This window comes from Sturnus vulgaris, chromosome 22, assembly GCF_052056855.1.
Source record: "Sturnus vulgaris isolate bStuVul1 chromosome 22, bStuVul1.hap1, whole genome shotgun sequence".
Classification (NCBI taxonomy): domain Eukaryota; kingdom Metazoa; phylum Chordata; class Aves; order Passeriformes; family Sturnidae; genus Sturnus; species Sturnus vulgaris.
Window position 1 is genome coordinate 4,715,800 of NC_142264.1, and position 26,419 is coordinate 4,742,218.

The following is a 26,419-nucleotide window of genomic DNA, read 5'->3' on the forward strand; positions in this document are numbered from 1 at the left end:
AAAGCCCCTCTCCATCCTTCCAATAAATGCAGCTCACGTAGGCTTTTTGCTGCCTGTAAATCCTTTGGCTCATACCTAACTGCTGGAATGGTTAGATTTGAAAACAAACCCAGGACCTTTCAAAGGTAAATCCCTTAATTATCTTGTAAATGAAATGGCCAGAATGTGCAGCAAATGGAGCCAAGCAGGGTGAGATTTATAAGACATGGTATTTAAGAAGGAGTTAGGTCTTTCTGTTCTTCACAGTAGTTTTAATCATTTCTCTTCTTGTTTGAGGACAAGGCAGTGTCTTTCTTGTTGCCCTCTCTCCAGCCCATCACTCTCAAACCAGAGCAGTGTTGAGCATACTTCTACATTTTTAGGAACCCTGAGACACTTACAAAGACAGAGATTCTTGAAAACTGAGCTTTACAGGTGAGTAAAAACCAACTTCCCAAGTTTTTTGTACACCACAGCACATTAGGCATGTAACATTCAGTAAGTATCAGGCAAGTCCCAATACATCAGAGAATTTTACTGCAGTTGTTCCTGCAAGTCCTTCACTTTGGAGCGTGAGAGTTTGGAGCAGAAATGCTCCAGATAATTGTGCCCCCTCACTCTTTAACATGCCAGCCCTAGATGTGCTGGCAGCATCATGCCTGACCATACTGGCACAGAGCCAGGACAATAAGTTGTGAAACTCTTGTATTTTGAAGGGTCATTCTCCATCTGGATGAGTTTGTTGAGCGAGGTCACAGCGCTGTACACAAACCACTGCGTCACTGCGGCTCTGGGGACAGAAACATGGCACTGTCACAGCAGCCCTTGTACCATGGAGCTGCCCTTCATCACACAGCATCAGCCCCCGTTTGCTGAACCCCTCCTCTGCACAGACAGAGCTTTGGATGGAGGAATCCCATGCCAAGGGTCTCCTAGACTGTCAGCTCACCTGGGAGCACAGTACTGCTCTTATACCCTCAATACTCAGTAGCACTGTGCTGCTATACAGATGCAATCCCATCAAAACATGGTTTGAACACTATCATTTGTTTGGCCTGGAAATTCAGTATAAGATGTGCCAGTAAACCAGTGAAGAATTGATGCAGCTGACACCAGAAAAGGCATGGAAGTTTAGTATGGATTGGGATATGTCCAAAATACATTCCCAATGGGGAAACGCTAAAACAAAAATCCCCACCAACCCCCCAAAATTCAATCCCACAAATCCTAACAATACACATTATTTTCTATTATTATCTTTGATAGTGAAAGTGTGAGTAGTAGTGGTGGCCACTATTTACCCAAAGACAATCTGGCATCCTTAATGGTAAAGGCTCACTGGGTGGTTATTTGTGTACATGAGTACTACTGTATTCATTGGAAAATGTATATGATGCATGTGAGCAAAATAGCAAATACAGACACTGCTGGGCCTGCTTTCCTAGCCAAACTGTAACTGCAGGGAGATATATTTCCATAGTGAATCAGAGCAGTTAAATAATTCCACTTTCTAAATGATTTCACAGTCAGGAAAAGTGGTAGTGTGTTGGGTAGTTATTTTAAAGCACCTTGATATCCTGGCTTCTTCTTCCTGTGTCCTGCAGGAGAATATATTTTAATAGCCTAGGTTTCCCTCAAGAGTGAGGATGAGAAAATAAACAGAAAATCCACTTTCAGAAATTAAGCTATAATCATTTTACCATGAAAACGCTTTGATCCTCTCACGCCCATTAAGCTCCCTTATCAAACACTGCAGTGATGGGAGATACTCCAAGGAGTTAAACCATCAGTGAACACCTGGAACAGACAGCAGAGCTGCAAGTGGCAGCCGTGCAACCTCAGCAAGCAGCAGGGCTGTGATGCTCTCCCCCAAACACTGGACAAACCAGCACTCATTGCTCCGTGGGATGGACCATAACCTCTGTTAGGAAGGAAAATGCCTCCCACATGGGGCACTGATCCGACAGGAAGGCAGGAAATCCAAGGCAGGCTCCCCTCCAACCCCAGCTCAATCGCAGCCCAGCAGAGGATGGCTCAGGCACACACAGGGATGGGGATGTGGGAGCAAAGCCAAGCGCTCCACAAGAATCCCTCCCTCGTGCCCAGGCCGTGGCGAGGCTGGGACTGACTCATTACACACAAGCCAAGGGATGTGCTTGGATTGAGCTGTGAGACAGCACCGTGCCAGCCGCCAGCAACACCCACGGGCTGCGGCACGGCCGCCGGGGAAGGCTGGCTCTGCTCGATGACATCCCTACAGACACTGACTCAGTGACAACGCCTGCAAACCCAGGACCAGCCAGAGCAAGGGCTGTCAAACACACACACGAGAGTTTGCTAAGCTGCAAAACCACACTGGTCTCCCAGTGTAATCAGAGGATGCTCTACCCTCTGCCTCTCCCAGCCTGACCCGCCTGTGCAGCCACAGGTGCCCCAACAGAGGCACAGGCTGTGTGTGAGCATGACGGGGAGATGCCTGACACAACTCTTGGGCTGAGTGGGGCTGGTTTTTCCAGAAGGTAGGAACCCCAAGTGGGGTGGGGAAGGTGGTGAATGAAGCTTGAATAATGTCCAGAAAGGGAGGACGAGGCCCTGAGTCAACACGGAGAAGAGCGTAAAGGAAAGAGCAGAATTGTGGTGACCCGAGTGTAGCAGAAGCTTGATAGACCGTGACAAAACACACTTTTAAAGGTTTGGGCCCCAAGAGGAGACTGTCAGCAGACTGAGGACACAAAACCATGAAGCGAGAGAAGCAGACAGGACATGTCCATCTGGGAGCCACGTACAGCCGGCTGTCAGCAGCGTTTATCCCTCTGAGCGATCCTCCAGCAAATCTGCCCAGACATCCCAGTCCTTCAGAGCAGGAATTAGACATTGCTGCTCCTACATATTGAGGGTCTTTTTCAACACACAGCTTCTTCACTTCCTACTGCTGGTTTTAACTACAATTTTACAGCACTGCTGAGATCTTCAGTGGGCCAAATTCCTCCTAATAAATCAGCCTGGCTGCTGTACCTCCAGGAGGCCATCCTGGCACGGTGATGGGGCAGGAAGCGAGTGTAATTCAATCTGTTATCGCTGTGCTGTCGTTCCTTCCACACATCCACTTTGTCTTGTGCTGCATCCCAGCAAAGCTGCAATTTATTACTCTGATCACACCGTGCTCTGGATAACACCTGGGTTCCTGATAGCAGTCCTAAAGCAGCACTGTAATTCAGTTCTCCACTAACATCAACTAAATGATGACTCTTAATTAAAGTGGCACAGACTTTGAAATAAGACAACATTAGTTTGTATTTTGAGGCATTAGCCCAAAGAATGTCATCATTCCCCCCCAAACTAAGTTTTTACCCGAAGGTATTTATGCTTGTACAAAAAAGGTTTCCTAAGTGTAACTATCTCCTGCTCATTACTGCTCATACAAAGCCATGAATCATTGCTAGGGGCTGTGTGAGAACTTCTCAGATATGAAAAATTCTGGTCCAGATCAACGCAAGCAAATTTCCTTCACAATGTAAGGGAAGGGTTGGAAAACAGGCAGGAGCACAGAATTACACTTGGCTCCTCCAGAGCTGACTGCAAGGCAGTCCCGAGGGAAGGAGGAGACCTCCTGTCTCCCTACAAAACAAACATCCTGTGGGCTTACAAACTGTGCTGGCATTTTTTCCACAAGGTTTGTAGAGCAAGAGAGTGCAGAACACATCTAGTAATCTCCTTGGAGGCACAGCACATGCCACCCAAGCCTTCTCCTTTCCCTACATTCCCTCTACTCTTCTTTCCCCCTGGAAGAAATTATGATAAATGGCAGAACAGCAATGCAGAATTAATACTTCCAAATGTTTCCAACTCTGAGCACATATGATGGAGCAGCTGCCTCTCTGTTTCAGTATTTTTCCTGAGTGGCCTTCACAGATTTCCTATGCCTGATGGAATATGGATTTAAATATAAAATTAAAGAACCTGTAAACCAGATCTTTCAAAAAAGAAGAAAGGATTCATGTTTTATTTCAGAATCATCCCTCTAGTGAGATCAGGCTCAGCCTCTCCCACTACCCACTGCACAGCCCAAGCCACAGACCCTTCTGCAATAATGGCAATTGCTGGTTTTCCTGCTCTTGGCTGATATTTGGAAAGTCCACCTTCTTAGAGCCAGCATGAGGATAATTACCACTTTCTAAACATTTATACACAGAGCTGATCCAGCTCCACTCCCCTGAGCTGGGCAGTCTCCCCAGCAGTGCTGCCCTATTTCCCCTCTCAGCACCTTTCTCCTGCTGTGCTCCCTCCTCCACATGGACACCAGCAATCTCCAGTGCTCCAAATACTCAGCACCAAGACTGAATGCCAGCACGAGAACAAGGGCACCCATGGCTCCTGCTGCATTGTCCAGGCTCAAACAGACCCTCACAGTCAACTGCAGTGCTGGATCTTGTCTGAGCACCACGGTGATGCTGCATCTCCCACTCCTCCAAGAGATGATTCCATAATTTCAGGGCTTTTACTGTTGTTTTTGTTTGTTGGTTTGTTTGTGGGTTGTTTTGCTGGGTTTTTTCACTCTTACATAGACCTGTAGGTGCTACCTGAGCTCATTCACTGAGTTTATTCCATTTATAACCCATTAGTGACATGGCAAACATCATCTTTCTCCAGCCACATAATCACAGCTATAGATGGATGGAGTGGAACAGTGGGTACGGCAGAAATTTGAACTTTACTCTCAAATCTGCCACTAAGTTCTGCCCGACCTTAGACAATAACCTCTGGGAGAGGAAGGGGGAAGAGTAAACTTTAATGACACTTCAGTATTTCTAACAACTTCACTTTTATAGCTTTTGGTTTTGTTTCCTTACTGAAGGAACAGAAGCAGGGAAATCTGCCTGGTTCTGAGCCCTGGGCAGGGACAGCACCAAGAATCACCAAGATTTACTGTTATATTCCCTTGTTTTACTAAGTAGCCCCACAGACTGCTAAGGGAAGGACTGACATATCTGTGGATGATCCATTTTAGGTCTGAAAACAGTTACAACTTTTCCTGTGAAATGATAATCCTTTTCCTCACCACATCCCATGGGAAACTGTATCAAGCATCATCACCCAGATTTTTTAACAAGGACGGGACAAATAAGAACCACTGGAACAAGCACATAACAAAGAAACCACTACAAAGCCAGAAATGTGGATAACAGCAAGAAATCTGAGTGGTGGCAGATGAGAGGCCATGAGGTGAGGAGCAGAAAATAGCCAAGGAAGAGAGGAAACAAACAGAAGGGAGGCAACAACTCCAGGTTAATGCATTTGCTCTCCTAAACAGGGTGGCCAAAGCCCTGCCTGCTGATCCCAGTGACACTGGGGCAGATGAGAATCTGTGCTGCCAATTTAGGTCTGGCTTAATACGTGCCCAAATGCATTACAAAAATCTCTCTCCAGGAACAGGGCAATGGGTATAGGCTGCCACTCCCTCTCTAGGCTTGTCTACTCTAGCTGTAACAAGACGCTAAAATAAATAAATTAGGGGAAAAAAAAAAAAGTCTGACAGCTGGCAGGACAGGAGTCTTTTCAGTTAGAAAACAAAAGGGCTTTACTAGTGTCCCCAAAATGTCTTTTTTAAGCTTCACAGAGAACACTGACAGGTTTTAAACAAGGCTTTTGCCTTTCAGTGGTACAGCCAAGCCCAAAAAGGCAGCAAGACTATTTCAGTCCCTATTTGGGACATGGACACGTTCTGTTTTCCTGATCAGATTGGCAGCAGTACTCACTGTGTCTCTTCCCTTCTACTCTTTACCCTTTCTTGGTGTGAAGTGGGTGAGGAATTACTCACTTTGGCAAAGGCAGAAAGGATAAAGCAGATGACAGAAATTCAAATCTGTCACATTTTAAAATAATATTTACTAGTAGGAATAGAAATGAGGGCAAAGAAATGCCCAGCTCAAACGTCAACATGAAAACTCAGTCATTGTTAGAAGCAGTTTGAACTTATTTTTGATCAAATTAAGATTTCAGCTTTTTCAGGGAGCAGGACAGCAGCACATGGCCATGGGCCACAGCACCTGCCAGCCCTCCACACCACACACAGAGCATCTCCAAACAACCCTCGTTCCTGCAAACTAACAGAGCATAAAAGCCTTTCAGAAGGGACCACCATGAAAAGAAAACCACATTTCTGATTACCTGGTCAAAGGACATGTACACCTACACATGTGCCTGACACCAAATCAGCCTAACACCAAATCCAGACTCAGCACAGTATTCTCAAACAGTGTGTTTAAAAATACAACAAATAGACTTGATTTTGTTACATCCCATGCTATTCATCAGCCAAGAACTGAATTATTTCTGTTAACATGTGAATACAAAAGTAAGGAATTAAGTAAAATTTCTTCTATCCTCCTGGCTGCAATTGGTTTTCCAAGCATCTCGTGGACCTTCCAGCCTTTAAGCAGTTATGCTTAAGGTTTCCTGATCTATTACAGTAAAGAAACTTTCAGCTTTCCATACAACTAAAATAACAACAGCAGAGTTAAATCCTTCAATGATATCACCATCATCTCATTAAATCTTTCAGAAGTTTCTCAGAGGCTGAGGGATGGTGCATGGAAATGGATTGGCCATCACAGGCTGTTCACAGGGATCCAGGAGCAATGATCCAGAGTCTCTGACCCTTGACACAACCCTGCCACCTCCTCATGATCTGCCAAGCTTAAAATAACAAATCCGTATGTAAAAACTTGTTACATTCTTAAGGGAAACACAAGCAAATGGATTTCACTTGTGCTCTTGGAACTCAGGAGTCTGGGACAAGCCACCACCATTTTTTTGGAGGAGTCCTCAACAATGATTTCAACCTCAGAGTAATGTTCATATGAAAGCTGCCCAAGAATTTATTCAGGTTTAGAAAGGAGTAACAGAAAATCCTCCTTTTTTAAGCTTCTTTTTCCTCAGATGAGTATCTCACCCTGCTCTCCAGGAGTTCCCCAATCAATTATGGAATGTCTGGGCTGTCTGACCCAACTGCCACATCTGCACACCTTTAACATCCACTCTGACACTGGCTTTGGGTTTGCCCCATGCTGAGCTGAGAAGTGAGACTGAGATCAAGTAAAAGTCGTTTCAACGTGCATTCCCATTCCACCATAAAAAACAAATATGCAACCAGTCTCAGGGAAGTAGGAGGTGGAAATACTACGGTATTATTTGTGTCCAACATTCTTAACTCATACTGCCTATACAGCCAAGTCAAACTATGCTCTAATCCTATTATGAAATTGCATTGCAAATTGGGGAGTGGGGGGGAGTGGTTGTAATGAATACAAAAGAGAAAACTCGCAAAAAGAGTGAGGGCAACACCCTTGTAACATCATCCTTCAGCATTCATTTCTGCAGAGGGAAACGAGGCCCCAGATGCTCTGCCTGCTCTCCCAGGGCTGTGTTGAAAGATCCAGCAGCACAGACAGGAGGCCCAGCACAGCTTGGGGCTCCTTCTGCACACACACCCTGAGCAATACCAGAGGCAGGGGACACAGACAGAGGTTCTGTACACTTAAAAGATGGCAGAAGAATTCAGTCACATAAAAACATCAAAATTACTCATGCATCTGCCCACCATTTGGTTTCTGAAACTTTAAATAAGCAGAAAAAGTCCTCTGGAAACTGTTCTTTGATTTTAGAGAACAGAAAATTCCTCAGAGTCACTGAATGTATCCAATAAACACAGACTCTTGATCCAAAACTTCTTCAAGTGAGTTTGCCACGAGCAGCCATTTGTAGATTTTGAGATTCCTAACCTATGAATTTCCGAGGGCCATTTCTGCACTGAATATTTGAGAGTTGAGCAACAGCGACTTGCGATAGGCCCCTGGAAATCAGCTGCTGCCTTTCGTGCCTCTGATTTGATGAGTTAGCACGGTCCTCCTGGCAGGAGGATTATTTTTACTGAAACAACATCCAGCAACACAAAAGAAGTTGAAGGAGCCTGGACGTGTGGGATGGACACAGCCCTGGGAGTGAAGAGGCTGAACAGAGGGACCACAGCGCTGATCCACGGGCAGGGTGTGAAGCCACGGCAGGGTGAAAATCTTGCTTGAGGTCACGCCAAGCAAGACCTCAGCCCAAAGTCCCCCCCCGCCCAAGCTTCCCATCCAAACCAGTCGAGTCCGTATGTTTAATATCCCACTGTCTACAACAAACCACGGGTGTGACTCAAAAATCACTTCTTAAAAGCAAACATGCAAGAAAATTCAGTTAAATGCCTGTGGAAAGCACACTAAGAAGGGGGATAACCAAAATGGACCAACACATTATGTATTAACGCACGCTGAAAATATTTCACCGATGGATTCATCTAAATTCTCTTCTTAAGCTTTTTCTTTTGGTTTTTTTTTCACGTCCAAAATAAGGAATATTTTCCCCCGCCCCACCTCCCCGGAAAAAAAAAAAAAAAAAGACTAAAACGGAGGCCTGAAGATAGGGATTTGTTTATGGGCTCGGCAGTAAGATCACTTGACATTTTACAACCATAAATGGTAGAGCCGCGCTCCCTCTCTAAGTGCATTAATGAAAGGCACCTGGGGCCGCACGCCGCCGACACCGCTCGCTTCTTCACCCCCGCATGGCAAAACCCAGCCCGAGCCTGGCCGGCTCCAAACATCCCCCCAAACCTGGCCCCAAGCTGCACTCGAGGGATAAACTGGTGCCCGGGATATGGTGGTGATGGGATCGGGATCACATCCCCAACCCCGGCCCCTGTGGGTACTCACCTTCCAGGTAGCAGCTGGAGGAGGAGGAAAGCCCCTTCTTCGACTTGCAACCCACCAATTTCAAGCAAATCTCCAACATTTTCATTTGTTAGAGTTTGGCTTCGGCTGTCTGTTTTCCCTTCCCCCCCCCCTCCTTCAGCTTCTTCTATGTGGAATTATCCGTTAGAAGTCTAAAAGAGAAAAAAGTCTAAAAAGATCCGGTAAAACTCTAAAAAAAGTCCAGGAGAAGTCTAAAACAACACATCCAGGAGACGCCTAGAACAAAATATCCAGGAAAATTCGACGAAATCCAGCGCTCCGAAAAGCATTACAAGGGCGAGCCGGAGAGGCGGAAAATCCAGGGGCCCCGCACCTCCTCTCCCGGGGAGTTAACTCCAGCCATCTTCCCTCCTTCCCAACTCTTTTGGCGGGAGAGAGAGAGAGAGAGGAAGGGAGGAGGGGAGGAAATACGAGAAAAAAAAAAGAATAAAAGTAGTAAGAAGGTTAAAAAAAAATTTTTAAAAAGCGAAGCCAAGTAAGTCGGGCAGAGTCAGCGGTGCCGGCCGTGCGCGGCAGCCGCCGGGCGCTGCTGGGGCTCGGCTGCCAACAAAGGGCCCCCGGCTCGGCCTCCGTGACATCAGGCGGGCCAGCAACGCCCTCGCTCCTTAACCTCCTCCTGCCTGAGCCTCTCCCAGCGCCGCCAGGCCGGGTTGGGGAGAGCGGAGGGAAGGCGGGGTGCAGGCGGGATATCGCTCGGCAAAGCGCCTTCGTCTCACAGCCCCGTGGAGGGGCTGCTCCAACACCGCCCCGGCAGCGCCCAGAGGCAGCCCCAGAGCGATGCCCGTTTGTAACCCGGCACAAAAACGGCGGGGGAGCTGCAGCTCCTGCCCTGGGATCCTGGCTCTGTGCTAATTGCAGGCACAGGGATTCAGGTTTCGGCTAATGTGGTTACTGCCGCTCCTCTGGCACAAGGGCACAAAAGTTTTTACTCTCTCACTATCTACTGTTCTTTTCCCCTGCATGTTTCTCAAGGCTACACAACAATTAATGCTCTCTGCTTATGCATTTTTTATAGAGCGTTTTCTGGCATTATTGTGTGTGTCCTATTCAAACAAGCATCATTTTTGTTACATATATATTATCTACCTATCTCTCTCTAATGGAGATAGCATATTGAGTATGTATACAACTGCCATTCTTTCCACTCAAAAATCCCCTTTCACCTCCCAAAGCTTGGGGTGTTTTTGCTGCTTGGAGCAAGAGGTGCTCAAGGATGCAGAGTTCATTATGGGTGCAAAACACAGAGCTTGGGGAAAACGCCCTGGGAAGTTGATCCCAGCACAAGCCACACCATAACGTGTGCAGCCCTTGGTGTGTCACACACAGAGTCAACAGAGCAGCAAATCTTCCTTTTCGTCCCTGAAAACTTGCCTTCACATCTGACAGTTTATTTTGGCAAGGTTTCTGACTAGTGCTTGTGCTCTTTTGCCCTCCAACGTTTTCAAACATTGAATACTTTGGGGAAACTGCATGCTTCCAGCATCTGAGGTCTGTGCCTCCGAAACAGCAAACATTGCTCAGACTCTTTAAACATTATTTTACAGCATCACTTTGCCTCAGTCTTCTGATCCATGGGGTTAAAACATGAAAGACAGCTGGGAAAAAAAATCCTTGATCTCTCAACCCATACTGAACTGCAATAAGAGCATTTGCTTTTTATTTTTTTAAATACCACAAGTCACATTTCTAGCAAAGAAATAACACTAAGGACAGCATGATGTTCAAAGCACTTTCACCTTTTTCTCAGAAAACATGAACATGGATATCCCCATTTAATACACCAGAAAGCAAGTAGAGAACTTCAACATTTCCTCAGTTCAGACAGTTCAGCAGACAGCTAAGGCTCCCATCCCCACTGCTGGCAGCTTGCATGGACATTGGGAAAACAACAATACAGTTCTCCCCAGTCTATCCCATCCTCTCTCCACTTCTGGAGAATTTATATTTTATGGAAGCACCAGAGTTTTAAGAGAAACCAACACCTATCTACTTGTTTCTTGCCTGCCTAACAGGGAACTTGTGTGCAACTGCACTGGGGGAGAGAAACAAAAACACACACAAAAAAAGAGGAGTTAAACACAGATTTGGAGGAGAAAGGTTACATAAATCACAGGAGGAGCTCAGTCCTTACATCTTTCAGCCCAGTGTCACGTTTAGGGAACTGGGATGAAATGAGGTTTTAAGAGCAGACCAAGCATACTGCACGCAACTTCTTTTCTAAGAGAAGAGCATCCCCATCCCTATCCCGCTCCTCCTGCAGCTGTAGGAACACAGAATCCCCAAAGCATTCCCTGCAGAACAAAGGCTGCCCCCCATGAACACCACCCAGCCGTTACAATTAAGGTTAATACAATGAGTGCCAGCAGAATTAATGCGGATTACACTTCTGATGAACTCCTGGGGTTCTTATTCCTGAAGAAGAATGCCTCATCTCAAATTAAATTAACCCGCCTGCAGAAGAACCTCACTGTAGGAGAAACACATCCACTTGGGGAGTTAAACACAAAGAACTATCCGGGATAACTTCCTCTGTAGATAAACAAATTAATTCCCTTTATGCTTCCAGGCAGACACGCTTGTGTGGTCCCTGTGCTACAAACATCATCCTTCAACATTTCCCCTTTTGTGTCATGGCAAACTGGGCTGTAAATACTTTCAGCAAATACCCTCTGCCATTCCTGAATGCCATGAAATTAACTGGTGATACAGAAATGAAAGCCATACTGGTACTGACACACAGCCTCTGCCACTCTTACTGCTGTCAGCTATTAATCCCTCTCACATTTGTTTGTCATATACACATCTTAGAACAAGATCAGTCATGAAACGTGTGCAGATTTCTGGACTACAGTGACTGATGCAACCTTCAACTCAGGCACTCTCCTGCAGAATGGCAAAACAATTTGGTTGTGAGCAGGCTCAGAAGATCTCCAGTTCCAGCTCCTGCTCAGAGGGAGGATATCTCCTGCATCAGGATTTTCCAAGCTCTATGCAGCTCAACTTTAACTGAGTTTGCTGGGCAGTTAAACACACTTTTTATCTTCTCATACCAACCCAGCTTTGCCTTGTTGCAAGTTTTAAGTGTTGCTTCTCTCATTTTGCTGTTCACCTCTGAGAAGAGTCTTTCCAGCCACCAGTTGGGTGGTTATGAAAGCTCTGGGACCTTTTCCATCCCCTCCCTCCCTCGGCCCCGGGGGGCAGCGCCGGCTCCAGCCCCCGCCAGGCTCCCTCCAGGGCCTCGGCATCTGCTGCAGGGGAAGGAGCTCCAGATGTGGCTTCACAAGAGCCAAAAAGAGGGAAATAATCACTTCCCTCGACCTGCTGGCTCTGCTCTCATTAATGCAATCCAGTATCCATTAGCCTTTATTGTTCATGCTCCTACAAGAGCATAAACCTATTTAGCCAACAGCCTTTGTGTTTGTGCTGCTTCTAGCAGATAGATATTTATTCTTTACGTTCCTAATGCTACCCAGAATTTGAGGACAGATTTTTATCCAAAAGAGTATGATCACACACACACACACACAACAGCAGCAGCAAAAGGACTGGACTCCATGAACAGAAAGTGAGTTTTGGCATGATCTTACATGTTAGCAGCTGGAGTGAATTTTGTTGCGATACCGTTAAAAACAGCTTGAGTGTTTGTCACCCATTTAAAATCTGAGCTTAATTTTGTTTTAAAATCCTCTTCTGAAACATGGAAAGTTAACAGAGTTTCAAGTCCCAAAGCCTGGGCATTTTTTGATAGGCACATTCAGCTGATTTGGGATGGAAAAAGCCACTTGAAATAGAAGTATCACAAACTAGTGGTTAAAGCAAAGGAGTAAAGAAGCGTGCCAGAAAAAGCAAATTCTTGCTTACATTTAAATTTACCTGTGCCTTATCTTTCTCTTCTATATATGCAATTGAGAATTTCCCCACTGGTGATAAAGACTAACTCAGTGCCAGCTGATAAACAGTTTGTTTTTTTCCTCTGGAGCAACAAAATGTAGAATCACATAATTTATGAGATGCGTTTTTCTTAGTAAGTGGTAAGATAACATGTGATTTGAGGCATTCATAGGTCACTGTCATTAGGATTAAAAATACATCCATGCCACAGAACACTCCCATGCTACACAGCTCTCTTCTGATGTTATTTTTCACATACTGAAATAACACATATAACACCATTACCTCATAAAAAATGTGTGTGTGTATGTGTATATGCAAATAACCAAAGAAGCCTATATTAAAATCCATGAATGACCACAGCATGTGCTACAGATGCAGCTGTGACAAAGCTGGGCTTTGATCAGACAGCAAATGCAGCATTGCTGTTTTCCTGGGGGTTAGTCCTGCTTTGTCTGACAGGTTCCAGTTTTCCTTTGGATTTTCAGATCCTCCACCTTTAAACAACTTCATCCACTCTTAGCCACAAAGTGCCAAACATTTGGGAAGACAGTGCTATCTATCAGATAGGACTAGCAGCTTTCAAATCCGGGCTACTCATCTCTACCTTCTTGGCACGTGCAGCACAAAAACTCTGATCGAGTCTTGTAGAGCTGTTTGCAACGAATAAAACAACTTCAGTGGGTTGAGCATGTTGAGTAATGAGAGGTTTTTTATGGTAGAGACATTCCTTCTGCCAAAGAAAGCATAGCAGAAGGTGAGCCCAAGGCTGGCAGGGTAAGAGGTGAGTGCACATCCCACACCCAGCCAGATAAAAGCCACCTCAGATTTAAACAACTGGCTCATGAGCTGATCACCTCTTAGTCTCAAGTGATTGTTCAGACACCTTGTAGCTACTCCAAAGGACAAGTGAAAACAAGTCTTCCAGGATACTCCAAGGTTCTTCACTTCCTTGGCTATGACAGCACTACACAAGGAGGCAATGACATTTGGGGTTTATTTGTAATATCTGCCATGTAACGAGGAGAGGGTGAGAAAGTCCTTGCTGGCGTTTTCACACAGAATGTGCTCTACATCAGCCTGGTGAAATCTCCAAGTGTGTTCACACACCACAGGAGAAAGCCCAAGCAACCAGGACACTGAGGGATCTACAACTACCACTTATTTGGTGAGCTCTAGGAATCTGTAATACCACTGGGAGCAGGAATGCACATCCAGATAAACAGGGATAAAGTGGTTTTACCACTCTGCCCAGATGAACCTTTGTGCCAGAGATGTGTGTAAATGCCAGCCTTTCTCCACCACTGCCCTAATTCAGAACCACTCCACCAGCGTTGCCAATGTCTCTCTTCCAGCTTTTTATGTAGAAACCTCTGTCTCCCCTTTTCCAATTCACACACAAAACATTTCTAGAGACCACTGTTCTACCTTCCTGTTTAAACTCATCCCAAGATCCAACTGACATGTTTACAACAGCTAGTTAAAAGAGCATGTTAAAAACAAAAGCTTCTTGCTACTACTCTGACCATTTTAAAATAGGTATTATTGTAAATAAGATAAAAAAACCCCAAAACAAAGGGAAGTTAACACCTGAGGGCAAAGAGTGTTTTTCTTCCTTCAGTCAGCATCCTGCACAGCTGGAATAGCCTTGCAAGAGCACACAGAGGTATCTGAATGTACAGAGAGATATTAAACACTTCTGGTACTTGGACTTACTAAGTCCCACTCTCATCGGTAGAAACTTGAAAAAAACAAGAAAAGCCAGTGACTTTAAAAAAGTCACTGTACACATCAACGGAAAAGCCAAGGATTTTGCAATAAAGCATGTGCATTTGTTGGTTTTTCTCCTTGATTTAACAGATGTTTGTTATTTGCAATTTTCATGAGCAAAGGAGGTGGCTGGGAAGTGGTGGGATTTCAGAGATGGAATGTTCAACTATTTGAAATTCCTTTCAAGCAACAGAGCAGAATCCTTATTTTTTTAAGGTAGTAACAAGGCAGAAGGTACTACTAAATTCCTTCAGTGGTGATATGCCTTTACAGACTACTAAATTCCTGCAATGGTGATATGTCTTTACAAACTACTAAATTCCTGCAGTGGTGATATGTATTCACTGCACTCATGTAAAAACACAAGACGGGTCATGAGCTCCGCAGGGAATTGCTTGGAGTATTAGCATTTGAAGCCTGCAAGGTTAAATTCAAGTCCAAAGGGTCTCATCACCCATCACTGAAAAAGTTTGGGGCCTCTTCCACTGAACGCTTTTTAAAACATCTGCAGGCAGAGGAAAAAAAAAATAAAGAAGCTTCTTTCTTGCACTTTTCAGATCTGAAAAAAATAGCCTTGTAGCTTAAAGACACAAAAATCACATAAATTCCTACTGAATATTAATGAGTGAACTTCCATTGTCCAGGCAGTTTATTAAGGTTGTGAAAGAGGGAGCAGGGAGTAGAAGTTCCTGTGCATTAGGTAGAATTCCATCAGTTTAGGGATCCTGCTGAAGTTCAGTATTTTCTTCCAGCCCAGGGAAGGGAGGAATCACAGACACCCAGCATGCAATCAGAAAACATACATGCTTGGAAAGGATCAGCAAACAAATTTTAGAGAAATATCGTTGCCAAATACTGACTCAGATCTTGAGTGGGAGCATTTCCTATTTCTTTTAAATGAAAAGGCAAGGAAATGCAGATGAAAAAGTAAACGTAAGAGAAGAGGTTAAAACGGAGAGCTCAGAGCTGATGACTTTGGGGTCTTTTCTTGTGTCAGTCCCAGCACGTCCGCAGGAAGAACCAGAGGGAGCAGTGAACAGGGGTTAGTCCTGGCAGTAACTAAGTGGTTAATTTCTTCCATTCAAGAGCTGAAAAATCTGCCAAAGCAGAAGAGCAGGCCTCGGAGATCAAATTACACATGAGGAGGGGGTGGAAGGGGAGAAGAAGAAAAGAAAACAAGTATTACTGAAGCAGTGCTGCATGAGACCCAGCGGGGATTAGCAGGAACAGGGAGGAGGAGAGGTTTATCCAGGGCTGGCTGTAAACACACGCCTGATCCAGCCCATTGAACACCGACCTGTCCCGAGCCCCTGGGCCTTGGACAACGTGGAGAAAACCTTCTGTGCATCAGCTCTGCAATTCCAGTGATGGCACCAGCTGGAACTCCTGACTCTCCCCGCCCAGGCAAAGTTTTTGTGCTGCATTTTCTCTCCCAGCTGGAGGGTTTGGGCTGGGGCACGAATCTATGGACGGGTCCAGCTGCTGCCACAGGTGTGGGAATCACCAAAAGACTGGAAAAGCAAATAATGATGCACAAAGAAACAAATATTCCATCAAACCGAGCAGCAGTTCAACTCCTTTGCCTTGTAGTTGATCACACAAAGGAGGTCTCGCAGCAGTATTAACATTTTCACAGCCATTTCAGGGCAGGTGAAGGTTCCCTTCCCAGCCACACATCATTTCTATACTCACTCACCTAAGCTCTTTCAGCACTGAATTCAGAAAAGATTATCCTAATTTACTGAAAGGCAGAAAATTTCAAGTAACACGCACACAGCTACAAGAGAATGGAATAAATTCAATTTCAGAGATCATTTTTCTCTAGGGATCTAATCCTAGACAGTTAGTGCCTTTGAACGCTATCAATATCAATGGGCAGAAACCTTTACAACATACAGATATTTTGACACTGCAATGAGTGTGCTTTTTTTCTCTTCTTTTAAATAATTTTTTTTAAAAAAAACCCAACCCAAAACCCCAGTGCCTTCTGCTCAGGAATTCCAGACATCACTAATTCATCCACAGGGGAATACATATTATTTTGAGAAAGTAGTAGAAGCCCTTTGTGACTATAGAAATAAAAAAGCAACCATATAAGCATAAAACTCACTATATAAAGCCATCTACAGTCACTTGATTTGAATTACTCTACTTATCCACCCTCAGGATCTACTCTTAGATGTGCAGGTTAGTGCCTGGTGCTCCATAGCACTAATTGCTTATTATTCCCAGTGTAAGAAAGTAAATATATGCTCCCAGAAAGGAAAAGCCTCCAGTTAATTAGAACTGCCTGCAGCAATGGTTCCTTCCAAACAGTTCAGCATTTTATTTTGTTGTCAGGACACAATATAAGAAGTTTTAAGAGTCCTGCTGGGACTAGGATGTAAAGGCAGGACCAGTATTTTTTCCTGTGAAGGCTGGGGCCGACAGGAAGAAACTTCAGACAGAAATAAGCTACTTCACCATGAGGAAAGGCAAAAGCAAAATGTGTTATCTACACCCCTGTCCTGGTCCAACTGGAGCAGGGATGCAGGAGCAGTGTCTCTTATTTACACATGCACTGTTGAGCATAGACAGATGCAGTTCAAGTGCTAAGCTCTCACAAAAGTTGACCACTCTTTTCCAATTCCTAAACATAAAAACACATTGAAAGAAGCATTTTAATTTGGATTTTTTTAAAAAAAAACAGGGAACATTTTCCCTAGGATGCACCATTAAGACAAAGCAAAAGATTTCATGCTGAATTCATAAGGGGCAAAGGTTACTAAGCTAAGCTCTTTCAGGGTGAGGTTTTTTTTGTATGCTTAATCATGCTTGTCATATCTGAATATAGATTTAGAAAGTGGCACAAGACTGTACAATACTTCCCTGCATGTTTTCTGCCTTTCCAGGCAGAAGTGGAAAGATATAGGAAGGTATAAAAAAGAAATCAGTGCTACTGATCTCCAGTAACCCCAAAGTTCCTTTCTAGTCACTCCCTCTCTACCTGCCCATCATTAATCAGAGCCATTCCTAGAGCAGATATGTTACATGTGGGCTGAGGTTTCCAGCTGATTGTCTGCCCACATACCAGACAGAAAATAGGGAGAAGTACCAAGTATCAAGGAATAATAACCACTGGCACCCTCCAAGCCATCCCACCCTGTTCCAAAGGGTGAGCTGGACACTTCTTTGATGTCAGGCTCAGCTGAGTCACTTCACTGTTCAGGGAGAGAAGAGGATCGTGATGATGTGCACAAATATTTAAACAAACAAACACAAAACTAAAATACCTGTGACTGCTCTGAAAACTTGCACAATGGAGCAGCAGGGCAGGAAGCAGGAAAATGCTACAGACAAAACACTGAGATGAGTTGGGAAGAAATCCTGCTGACACAGAGTGAGGGTCTTCAGCCAGTTAACCCCATGTAAACACAGAGTACCTCAATCCCACCTTTCCCATCTTCTCCCTCTTGCTGGCACTGGTGCTCACACAGCCATGTGGTGACCCAGTTCAACAATGTGAAGAGTCTCATCAGTTTAAGTTCACACAAATAACAGTGCTGGCATCAGGAGGAGGCCAGCAAAGCTGTTCCTTAATTCAAAATACTGAGTAAACCATCTGTATTGACAGGTTGTGTAAACAGCTTAATCTTAGCAACCTTTCCTACTGGGAGAGCTACAAACAAATCCCAAAGAAATAAATGAGAATATAGAACTGGACCAGCTATAGATGGACTTCATCAATCATTCAGAGACCCTCAAATAGACCACAGTTATTCAGTGCTGGGAGATGTGCTTCCACCTGAAATGGAAGAACTTCATCCAGTAACTGGCTGCACTCCAGTCTGGATCTAGGGAATGCAATGCCTCAAATTCCTAGAGAGCTGACAGAGACCCAGATATGCAGCAGTGCTGCAATACAGACAGCAGTCCCAGAAAACACAGCTTGGTGAGAAACCTTCTGGAGTAAGAAGTTCCTCTGCAGTTCCACTCTAAGCCTCTCCTGATTCTGGGGTTATTCCATGAAGTTCCAGACAGAAGATAACCACAACTCTGTCATTTAACTCCCAGCTTTTCCTATTTCTCATTGATTGCCAGGCCATACTGAGGTCTCATGTCAGCAATATAAAAGTTCCTCTGCCTGCCCAGCCAAGTTAGAGGTGTTATATTGAGTTACCACAAGAATAAAGACTAAAAATTAGTGAACTAACAAAAGCAGCCTGGAACATCGGAGAAGGAAGGTTCTGGCTTGAGCTGACATCAGGTGGGAATACCCAGAGCAAAAATCAGCAAACCGGTTTTTGTTAGGCCACACATCCTGATTTTCTCCCTTCCCTGGTTCAGCTCAGTCTTTGCAAGTCCAGCGTGACCAGAGGATTTTCAGATGGTGAAAGAGCTGCTGTGTTCTCCTAATCCCTCCCTCCCACACGTACAGCAGTCAGGGTGCCAGGAGAACCTATTTTAAAATTAATCTCGAAGTAGAGGAACATTCATAGAAAGAATCAGGACTAGAAATCTCCAGCAGCTCTGGAGTCAAGGAGAATGAAGCAAGGGCACTGCATGGACAATAGAGGATATTGAGGAAGTGACACAAAAGGATTTTAAGCCATGTAACACACCATTTATAAAATGGAAAAAAAAAACCCAGAGACCATGTGATCTCTCATTTTTTAATTTCACTTGAAGTGTTCATAAAGGACATCACAAGGTCACTGGGAGGATTGGCAGGTTATTGTTTTGGAAAGACCTGATGATAGCTTGGGTGACTTTTGCTTACCCTGTCAACCCCTTAAGCAGGGCCTGGATTTTAAGAAAAAATAATTTTAGGAAAAATAAATAAATAAAATAAGAGAAAATTAACTATTCTGCTTCCTCATATGAACAGACATGCCATAATTTTATTTCCAACTCTTCTTTAGATTTCTCCAATCACTGTGGATAAACAATTACCTGACTTGGCATCTCCATTTTTTTTTGTTTCAAATGTAACTGCTACAAACCTTCAAACTACAAATCAGGTCCCAGCCTTGAGACCCACTGCTTGAAGGTACTACACTAATGTGAAACATTCAGTAACACACCCAACACACCAACCTCCAGCTTACAAACCACATTTCTCATGTACTTCAAGGGCAATCACACTCTTTCCATCAAGAAAGCCTCTCGTGGCTATGGCACAGGGCAGGATTTTAAAACTCCTGATGATGAATTTGAGGGAGGCTTTTCACAGCTCACTCAGGGTGTGCTCAGTATCACCAACACACCCTGCACCACCTGCAAAATTTCTGCATGTGTAGAAATTCCAACAGACACGAAAAGGAGATAAAATTGTCTGCTGTGCTTGGAACGTTCTCTCCTCGCACAGAAACATTTTGTTTGCATCCAAGAGAAAGGAGGTTTTCATGTGCTGGAGCACCAAGAACCCTATCCTGGGAGGAAAACCAGGTATCCCAGATGAAAAGTTGCTCCACAGAAATGTGCTGGGACTCCCTGACATCTCTTAGCACAGACAGGGGAATAACAGAAGCACAGGGAGCTCGACAGCCTGAGGACAAAAGTGCTCCAAACCACTTCAGTCTTGAAAGCTTGAGGAGTCAGCATCGTATTAATTGGAAAATACAAAGGCTTCCACAAATGCCTGTGAACACTGATTATTGCCCTTTTCTGAATCCACTCTCTTCAAGCTTCTTATAATATCATAAGAAAAAGCAAACATGAACAGCAATGAGGAACAGCCTATTCTGAAACCACTTCCAGGAACAGGGATTCTTTAAACAAAATACATTAAGTGAAACCATCTGTATTAAGGGTCAAACACCATCTGAGGCTGAATGTGCAGAAATAGCCATTTTACAAAATTTGGGCAATTATCCCTTTGTTGTTCTTGTTTTTAACATGCATAATCAGTGTGTTGGAGGTGTTACCAAGGGGGCAAAGCTTGAGAAAGAATTTAACTCCACAGCTCCCAAGCTGAACAGTGCCAAGGAAATATTCCTGTTCATCTTGGTGCTACCCTCTCCCAGCGTGCTGGGGAGGAAGGTTTGCTCAATCCCATGTACAGAGCATCCTCTCCCCCAGCAGTGAGGGGTCCAGGCCAGGGGTCTGGCCTTGGATTGCTCCCCACAGGAGGGTCCTCGTCCTGCTGCCAGACAGTCATTTGATCTGAATCACAAGGGATGCTGCTTTCACAAGACTTGTTGGCAAAACAGAGGTGACAGAATAGGCTCAGAGAAGGAAAAAAAAAGGCAATTTAAAGTTGCAGAGACACAAAAGATGTGTTTTAAGTCATTTCAGCACAGAACACAAGTGCTGGAACTCAGGGGGACTCAAAGACAGTTGACCATTGCTCAGAATAAATACTAAGCTAAAATACTCGACATTTATGTGGAGCCTATAAATGGGAATCTTATGTGACACTGACACATTGTACTGTTTCAAATACATGTTGATCTTTTCCCACCCTAAATCCATCCAACTTATCTGAAACTTAACTTTAATCAGAGCAGCAGGGGAACCTCGGTGCCTCAAAGCAAAGGGAATGGAGCAAATCTTGGACAGTAAAATCCTCAAGTATTTATTTAATAAAAAGTGTGAACTGGTATTGCTATAGAAAGGGGTAAAATGCCACAGAGGGAAACCTGCCCTTAAAGATCCTGCTCATTGCAACAACTACATCTGACTATGGTCTTAGTCACCTGCTGTGGATTTGATAACATCCAATTAACTGCAGAAATATTTCCGTATTCATCACTAGTGAAGTCAGACTGCAATCAAATGTTGCAGCTGCAAAGGCTAAAGCTCATTAATCATTTTTTTCTGGAAACCAAGAAGGATGACGATGGAAGGGAAACTACAATTCATTTATTTTCAACAAAACTGCCAGCAAGAAAGACAAAAGAATACCAAGTTCTAATTTTTTTTAAAATTAATATTTACACGCTAACATGTTAATGCCTGCCAGCTCTTTAAGTGGACAAGTATTTAATGGATCCAACATAAATGTATATGCTAGTTATCAGAAGGCAAATTGCACAGCTATGATGTAATGAAATAGCTTTGCTTTATGGGAATGAGGTCACAGGTTTGAAATACGGCCTTAGGTGTAAAAATAAAAAAATAGATTTTTCACAGAAGCCACAAAACTAATGCAATTACTTGCCTAAGTCTAAAATTTTATAGAAATTTAAATTCAACTCTAAAGATATAAATGAGTCATCAATTTGCATTAGGATGGCTGGGGACCATATCACTCTTCAATCAACATGAACTAATGAAGCTTTCTGAATAAAACAACTAAACTGTAGTGCTGAGGTGCATGCACATCACAGTCACTAAATGCTATTATGTTCTTGATAATTAAGTGCCAGAATAGCTCTGAGGAACCCCAGGAACTGAGCTGCCCCTTCTCAAAAAAACCCAAATGAAGGAGGAAAAGACAGGTTTTCTAATTTTCCTTCATTCTTGGCTCTCCAGAAACTCGTTCTTTTTATTTACAGAAACGTCACTCTGGAGGTTCATCTCACCTGTAAAGGGCCACCTCACTTTGATGCCTCTTACCCTGCCCTGCTCAGATAAACCAACAAAGTTCAGCACCTCAAGTTACTCTGTCCCAGCAGGGAAAGAGCCTACCTGGAGGGGAGATTTTTCAGGATTTTTTGCTGTTCTGCAGCCTCTGCTGGCAGGAACAGCCTCGTTCTGCCGGTCTGGTAAATGAGGAAAACGGGCTCTCGATTCTGAAGCAGAATCAATAGGAGACGTACAAGCACAAGACACTGTCTTTGACTTCACTGCTAGGCCACTTTCCCTCTTTTCTTTGTACTTTTTCCCTCCAGAAACAGACCATAAAGATGAATTCATCTGTGGTTTTGAGGCACCCAAACACTCCAGTGGTTCACACCCTGAAAACTTTCAAATAAAGCAACCAACACACCAACAGTATCATGACAGACCTTGGCTATTTCATCAGCAGCAAGAACCAAAAGCATTTTAAGGAGAGTACACTTAATCTCTGAAATGTGCTGCTGTGGATCATTGCTGGGTTTGGAGGAAGGAGGGATCCCATATCAACTTTGTCTGTGGGTGGACACAAAGAGAAAGAGCAGCATCGCTGACAGCAAACGTCCCCATGGTGGTGACACAACCTGGGCACATCCTTACAAACCACACTGGGTTAGTGACAGGACCTGGGGCATCTCCTGTCCAGATAAGCTGGGCCAGGGGCAAACCCCAGCACAGCTGCACTGCAGCAGCACACAGCTCATAACGCTGTGGAAACCATCCCAAATCTGAAGGCGGATGAAAAACGTTAAGGAAAAAGAGGAGTGGGGGCCAAACCAAGAGGCTGCCCCCACCTTCCTTCCTGTCCATCCCCATAAGTTATTCATTAACATACCAAAATACACATATCAATGAAGAATTCATGGAGATTCCCTGAATACCAAATTACTGAGTATAATGACAAGGAGAACTTGCTTAACACCCTCTTCCAGTTCCACACCCTGTCCCGAGTGGATCACTCATAAAGCTCCACTTGTATTTCACAGCAGCAAAGTCCTTCCTGAACCCCTTCCTCACCAATGCCTCAGATGAGTGCAGACCATCTCCAAACAGAGCAGCAGCCACAAATGCTGTATCTTTAAATCCATCCCCATTTCATTTTCCAAGTTTCTGTTTGAGCCGTTACAGCTCCCTCAGGACTCCACTGACTCACTGCATTTTCTGGATGACGCAAGCATGCTCTTCTGCACAGCTTCAAAACAGGCTCCAAACATTTCCAGGCAGAAAGTGCCACCAAAGAACCATGGAAATTAGGTGTTCTTCCTGAGCAGGGATCACCCCATGAAGTGAGAGGCAAACTTCAGTTCCTATCCCTATACCAAACAGATTAATCACTGGCACTATTTCTCCCCGGGAATACTTCTAGGAAAGCTTAAGCTTCCACTCTGAATCCTGTGGAAAATATTTTGGTCCTGACAGAACACCTACGAGCACCAGTCCACCACTTCCTCTGACCCATCCAGCTCTGCCCCTGCTCTCATGGGATTGTAGTTCCAGCTCTATTATTACAGAGTGCAAAACTCTGCTCTCAAGCTGCATCGTTTTCGAAGCACCCTGAAAATTCCAAATCACACTAAATTTTTCAAGCTGATTGCCATTTTCTCCATTCTATCTTCCCAGCAAGGGCAGGCAGGTAAAAGAAGAGAAAATCTATTCCAGGAAGGAATGTTTAGGGAACACTCCAACAGGTTAAGCACAAGTGCTTGTGGGTGGACTCTGTGAAGAGATCTGAAACCACCATGGGGAGAGATGCATGCAAAAAACACTGGATTGGGAAAAGTGTTTTCCATGACTCAAGACTGAACTCTGTTTCTCTTCCTTCTGAATCCCTTCACTCAGCTCTTTGTGTTCTCCCAATTACTGCAAGTCAGCAAACAGCCCTTTTATGTACATTTTTTTCATACAGGAATGGTAACAAAAGCAAAATAAACACTGGGCTTCTGACTGATGTTTGCAGCTTGATAGCAAAGGCAGCTGAAAAATTCTGGTTTCTGCTTGTAGCCTTCAGCTTTTACCCACTCTGAAAGATTTCCCCCTGATAAGAGAACTGGAAGTGACATAAAAATGTAAAACTGAATAATGAAGTGGAGAACAAACCCAGAGAGAAAGATGAGTGTCTTGTTTTATCATCTCCACTAATGCTGGTAACACATATCTTTGGGAAAAGGCCTCCTTGCTGAAGAGCCTGCTCATTCCATTCAAGCCAAGTTAAGGAAGATAAATGTCTAAGACAAACCTGTTCACACTTCACTCTCTAGAGCAGAAAGGCAAAAAGCCTTTTGCTAGCAGAAGGCTCCTGATTCCTGCCTCACAAGGAGCACCTAACATTCATTTCCTCACACTGCAGAGTAACACGAGTTATCACAAACACTGCAATATCTGAGACCAAGAATACGGAGCACATGAGGAGCTTGGAGCCACAAGGAGAAGAGCAGGACTGGAGCATGTAGGTGCTAAGAAGTGCAGGATGGCTTCACATATGAGTTCAGAAATCTGGCTCCATTCCTACTGCAAAAAAAGACTTGGAGGGTACCTGTAAAAATTGTTTTAATCCTTATTTTCAGTCATTCATTAAAAAAATTTAAAAAAAATTTAAAAGGCATAAAAAGCTTCATATTCTCTGTACAGAATTGGGAGTTTTATGTTGAACCATATGTAAAAAAGATATCTAGTGTTAATATATGCAAACAACTTTATTTAGATATAGATCTTCTAATTAGTATTTGCACTGTCTTGGAAAGAGAGGATTGAGGATCCTGCCAGTTCTTAACAAAAAGAGCAGATTTTCTAAACAGACAAACACACTCTGTTTTACAATCTGTGAACTGAAAACTGCGTACAAGGAATTTGCTCACAATCAAATTACTGGTCATTTATCACATTTCTACAGCGAACTTTCTAATTTTTTTGTGTCTTCTGGTTCACTCTTAAACCAGCGGAGAAAAGAAATGAGCCATGGAGTCTTGACGTGGGATTAATGCACTGGTGTAGGAAACTGGCAAACTTTTAAAACTGCTTGAAAGCTCTTTTCTTCCAATCAGACTGGACTGGCAGCCCGTGAACCAAGGACGCACTAAGGACAGCGATTAGAAAAGCGTCAGGAATTATGATTCAGAGAGGTGAATCACCAGCAGCTCCCCTGGGGAGGTGGATTTGGGATAAGCAGCCCCAAACTGCAGCCCTATGCCAGATTACACAACCCTGGGCAGCAAGCACAGGATCGTTTACTTGGAGACAGAACTCAGGTCCTCGTTCCCAATCCTGTCCCAGTGGAACAGCACAAGGCGCCTGCTGCTCTCGCTGGGTTGTTTCCACTTGCAGCCTGAGGTTTCTCCTGCCCAAAGCCCACACACCAGCACGGCCCCGCTGCCAAGCACACCATGGAGCCCTGGCATGGAAGCTGGACTTGATCTTCTCAAGAGCTGTTTGTTATTCAACAGCCACAGATCTGCCAGCTTCACTCTGACTTCACACGGGAAGAGCAGCGCTGGGTGTGCTTTAATCCTGGTGTGCTCCACTCTTTCCATTCTAGACATTACCTTTAGACGGCACAGGATTTGAGCTTGCCCAACAGATTTGACCTCTAGCAAAAGCACATCCCAAGCTCAGCACTAGGCCAAATAATCCACAACACTTTCAAAAAGTGCATTTTGTTCCATGGGAAGCTCAAGATGGATTTTTTATGAGGGTGCTTTGAATCACGGGTGTGCAAACAAGGAGAGAGATTCTGCAGCCCATATTTGAAGACAGATGATGGCTTTTTTTGCTCAAGTAGGAGCAGTGGAATTTGGCCTGCAGTGCTTCATCCAAGCAGCCATCTGATCTCATGACTAAGTGCATGCAGAGCAATGGGGGTGGTGGGGAGGAAGAGATGCAGGAAGATGGAGCTCTTCTAGTAAACATCTGAGCTGTCTGGAATCAAGGCTGTGCTATTAAAACGAAGCCACTGCTGGTTTTCCAGTATCTTTCCCTCTGTTTATCTCAGTTGCCATGGCTCTCACTTGAATCATCTGCACAAATTGCATACACATGTCCCAGGCCACATTATTTCCACTCGCTCCAGAGCTCCAGATCAACTTTCACTCACCTGGCAGCCGCTCGTGCCAAGCAGTGTCATCGTGGCCAGCGATGGAGCGCTGCTTCACAGACACCTCTGCTTGGAAAACCATGGCAGTCATTTCAAACAGGCTGATTAATATTTCAGGAATTGCAGAAAAGGGGAAGAACTCAGAAAAAATGGTCTCATGCTATCCTTCATCACCTGGGCTCCAAGAGAGTTGAGTCTCCAGGGTTGACACAACCAAGAGCTCATCTGGGGCAGCTGGAGCAGTCAGCTTTGACCTGCTGGAGCTGTTCCCCCTGCTCCCCCAGAGCAAGACTGAAAGGAATGGAGTCAAAATTCATCTCCCTGGCACATCAAACTATCTAAATAATCCAGTATATTGTCC

The 26,419-nt window shown here is 44.3% G+C and overlaps 1 protein-coding gene across 2 annotated transcripts in view; it reads right to left on the reverse strand.

The window, feature by feature from the left end:
* The window catches only part of ABL1 (ABL proto-oncogene 1, non-receptor tyrosine kinase), a 77,080-nt gene that overhangs the window by 23,202 nt on the left and 27,459 nt on the right, over positions 1 to 26,419 (reverse strand). The window contains exon 1 of one of the 2 annotated variants that reach the window (XM_014873228.2): positions 8,733 to 9,285. The exons of the other annotated variant lie outside the window; for it this stretch is intronic. Within the exon in view, the coding sequence (XP_014728714.2) occupies positions 8,733 to 8,817 (85 nt within the window). The 5' untranslated portion in view covers positions 8,818 to 9,285. Of the gene's footprint in view, positions 1 to 8,732; positions 9,286 to 26,419 lie in introns of those variants that run through there. 2 annotated transcript variants of the gene reach the window in all.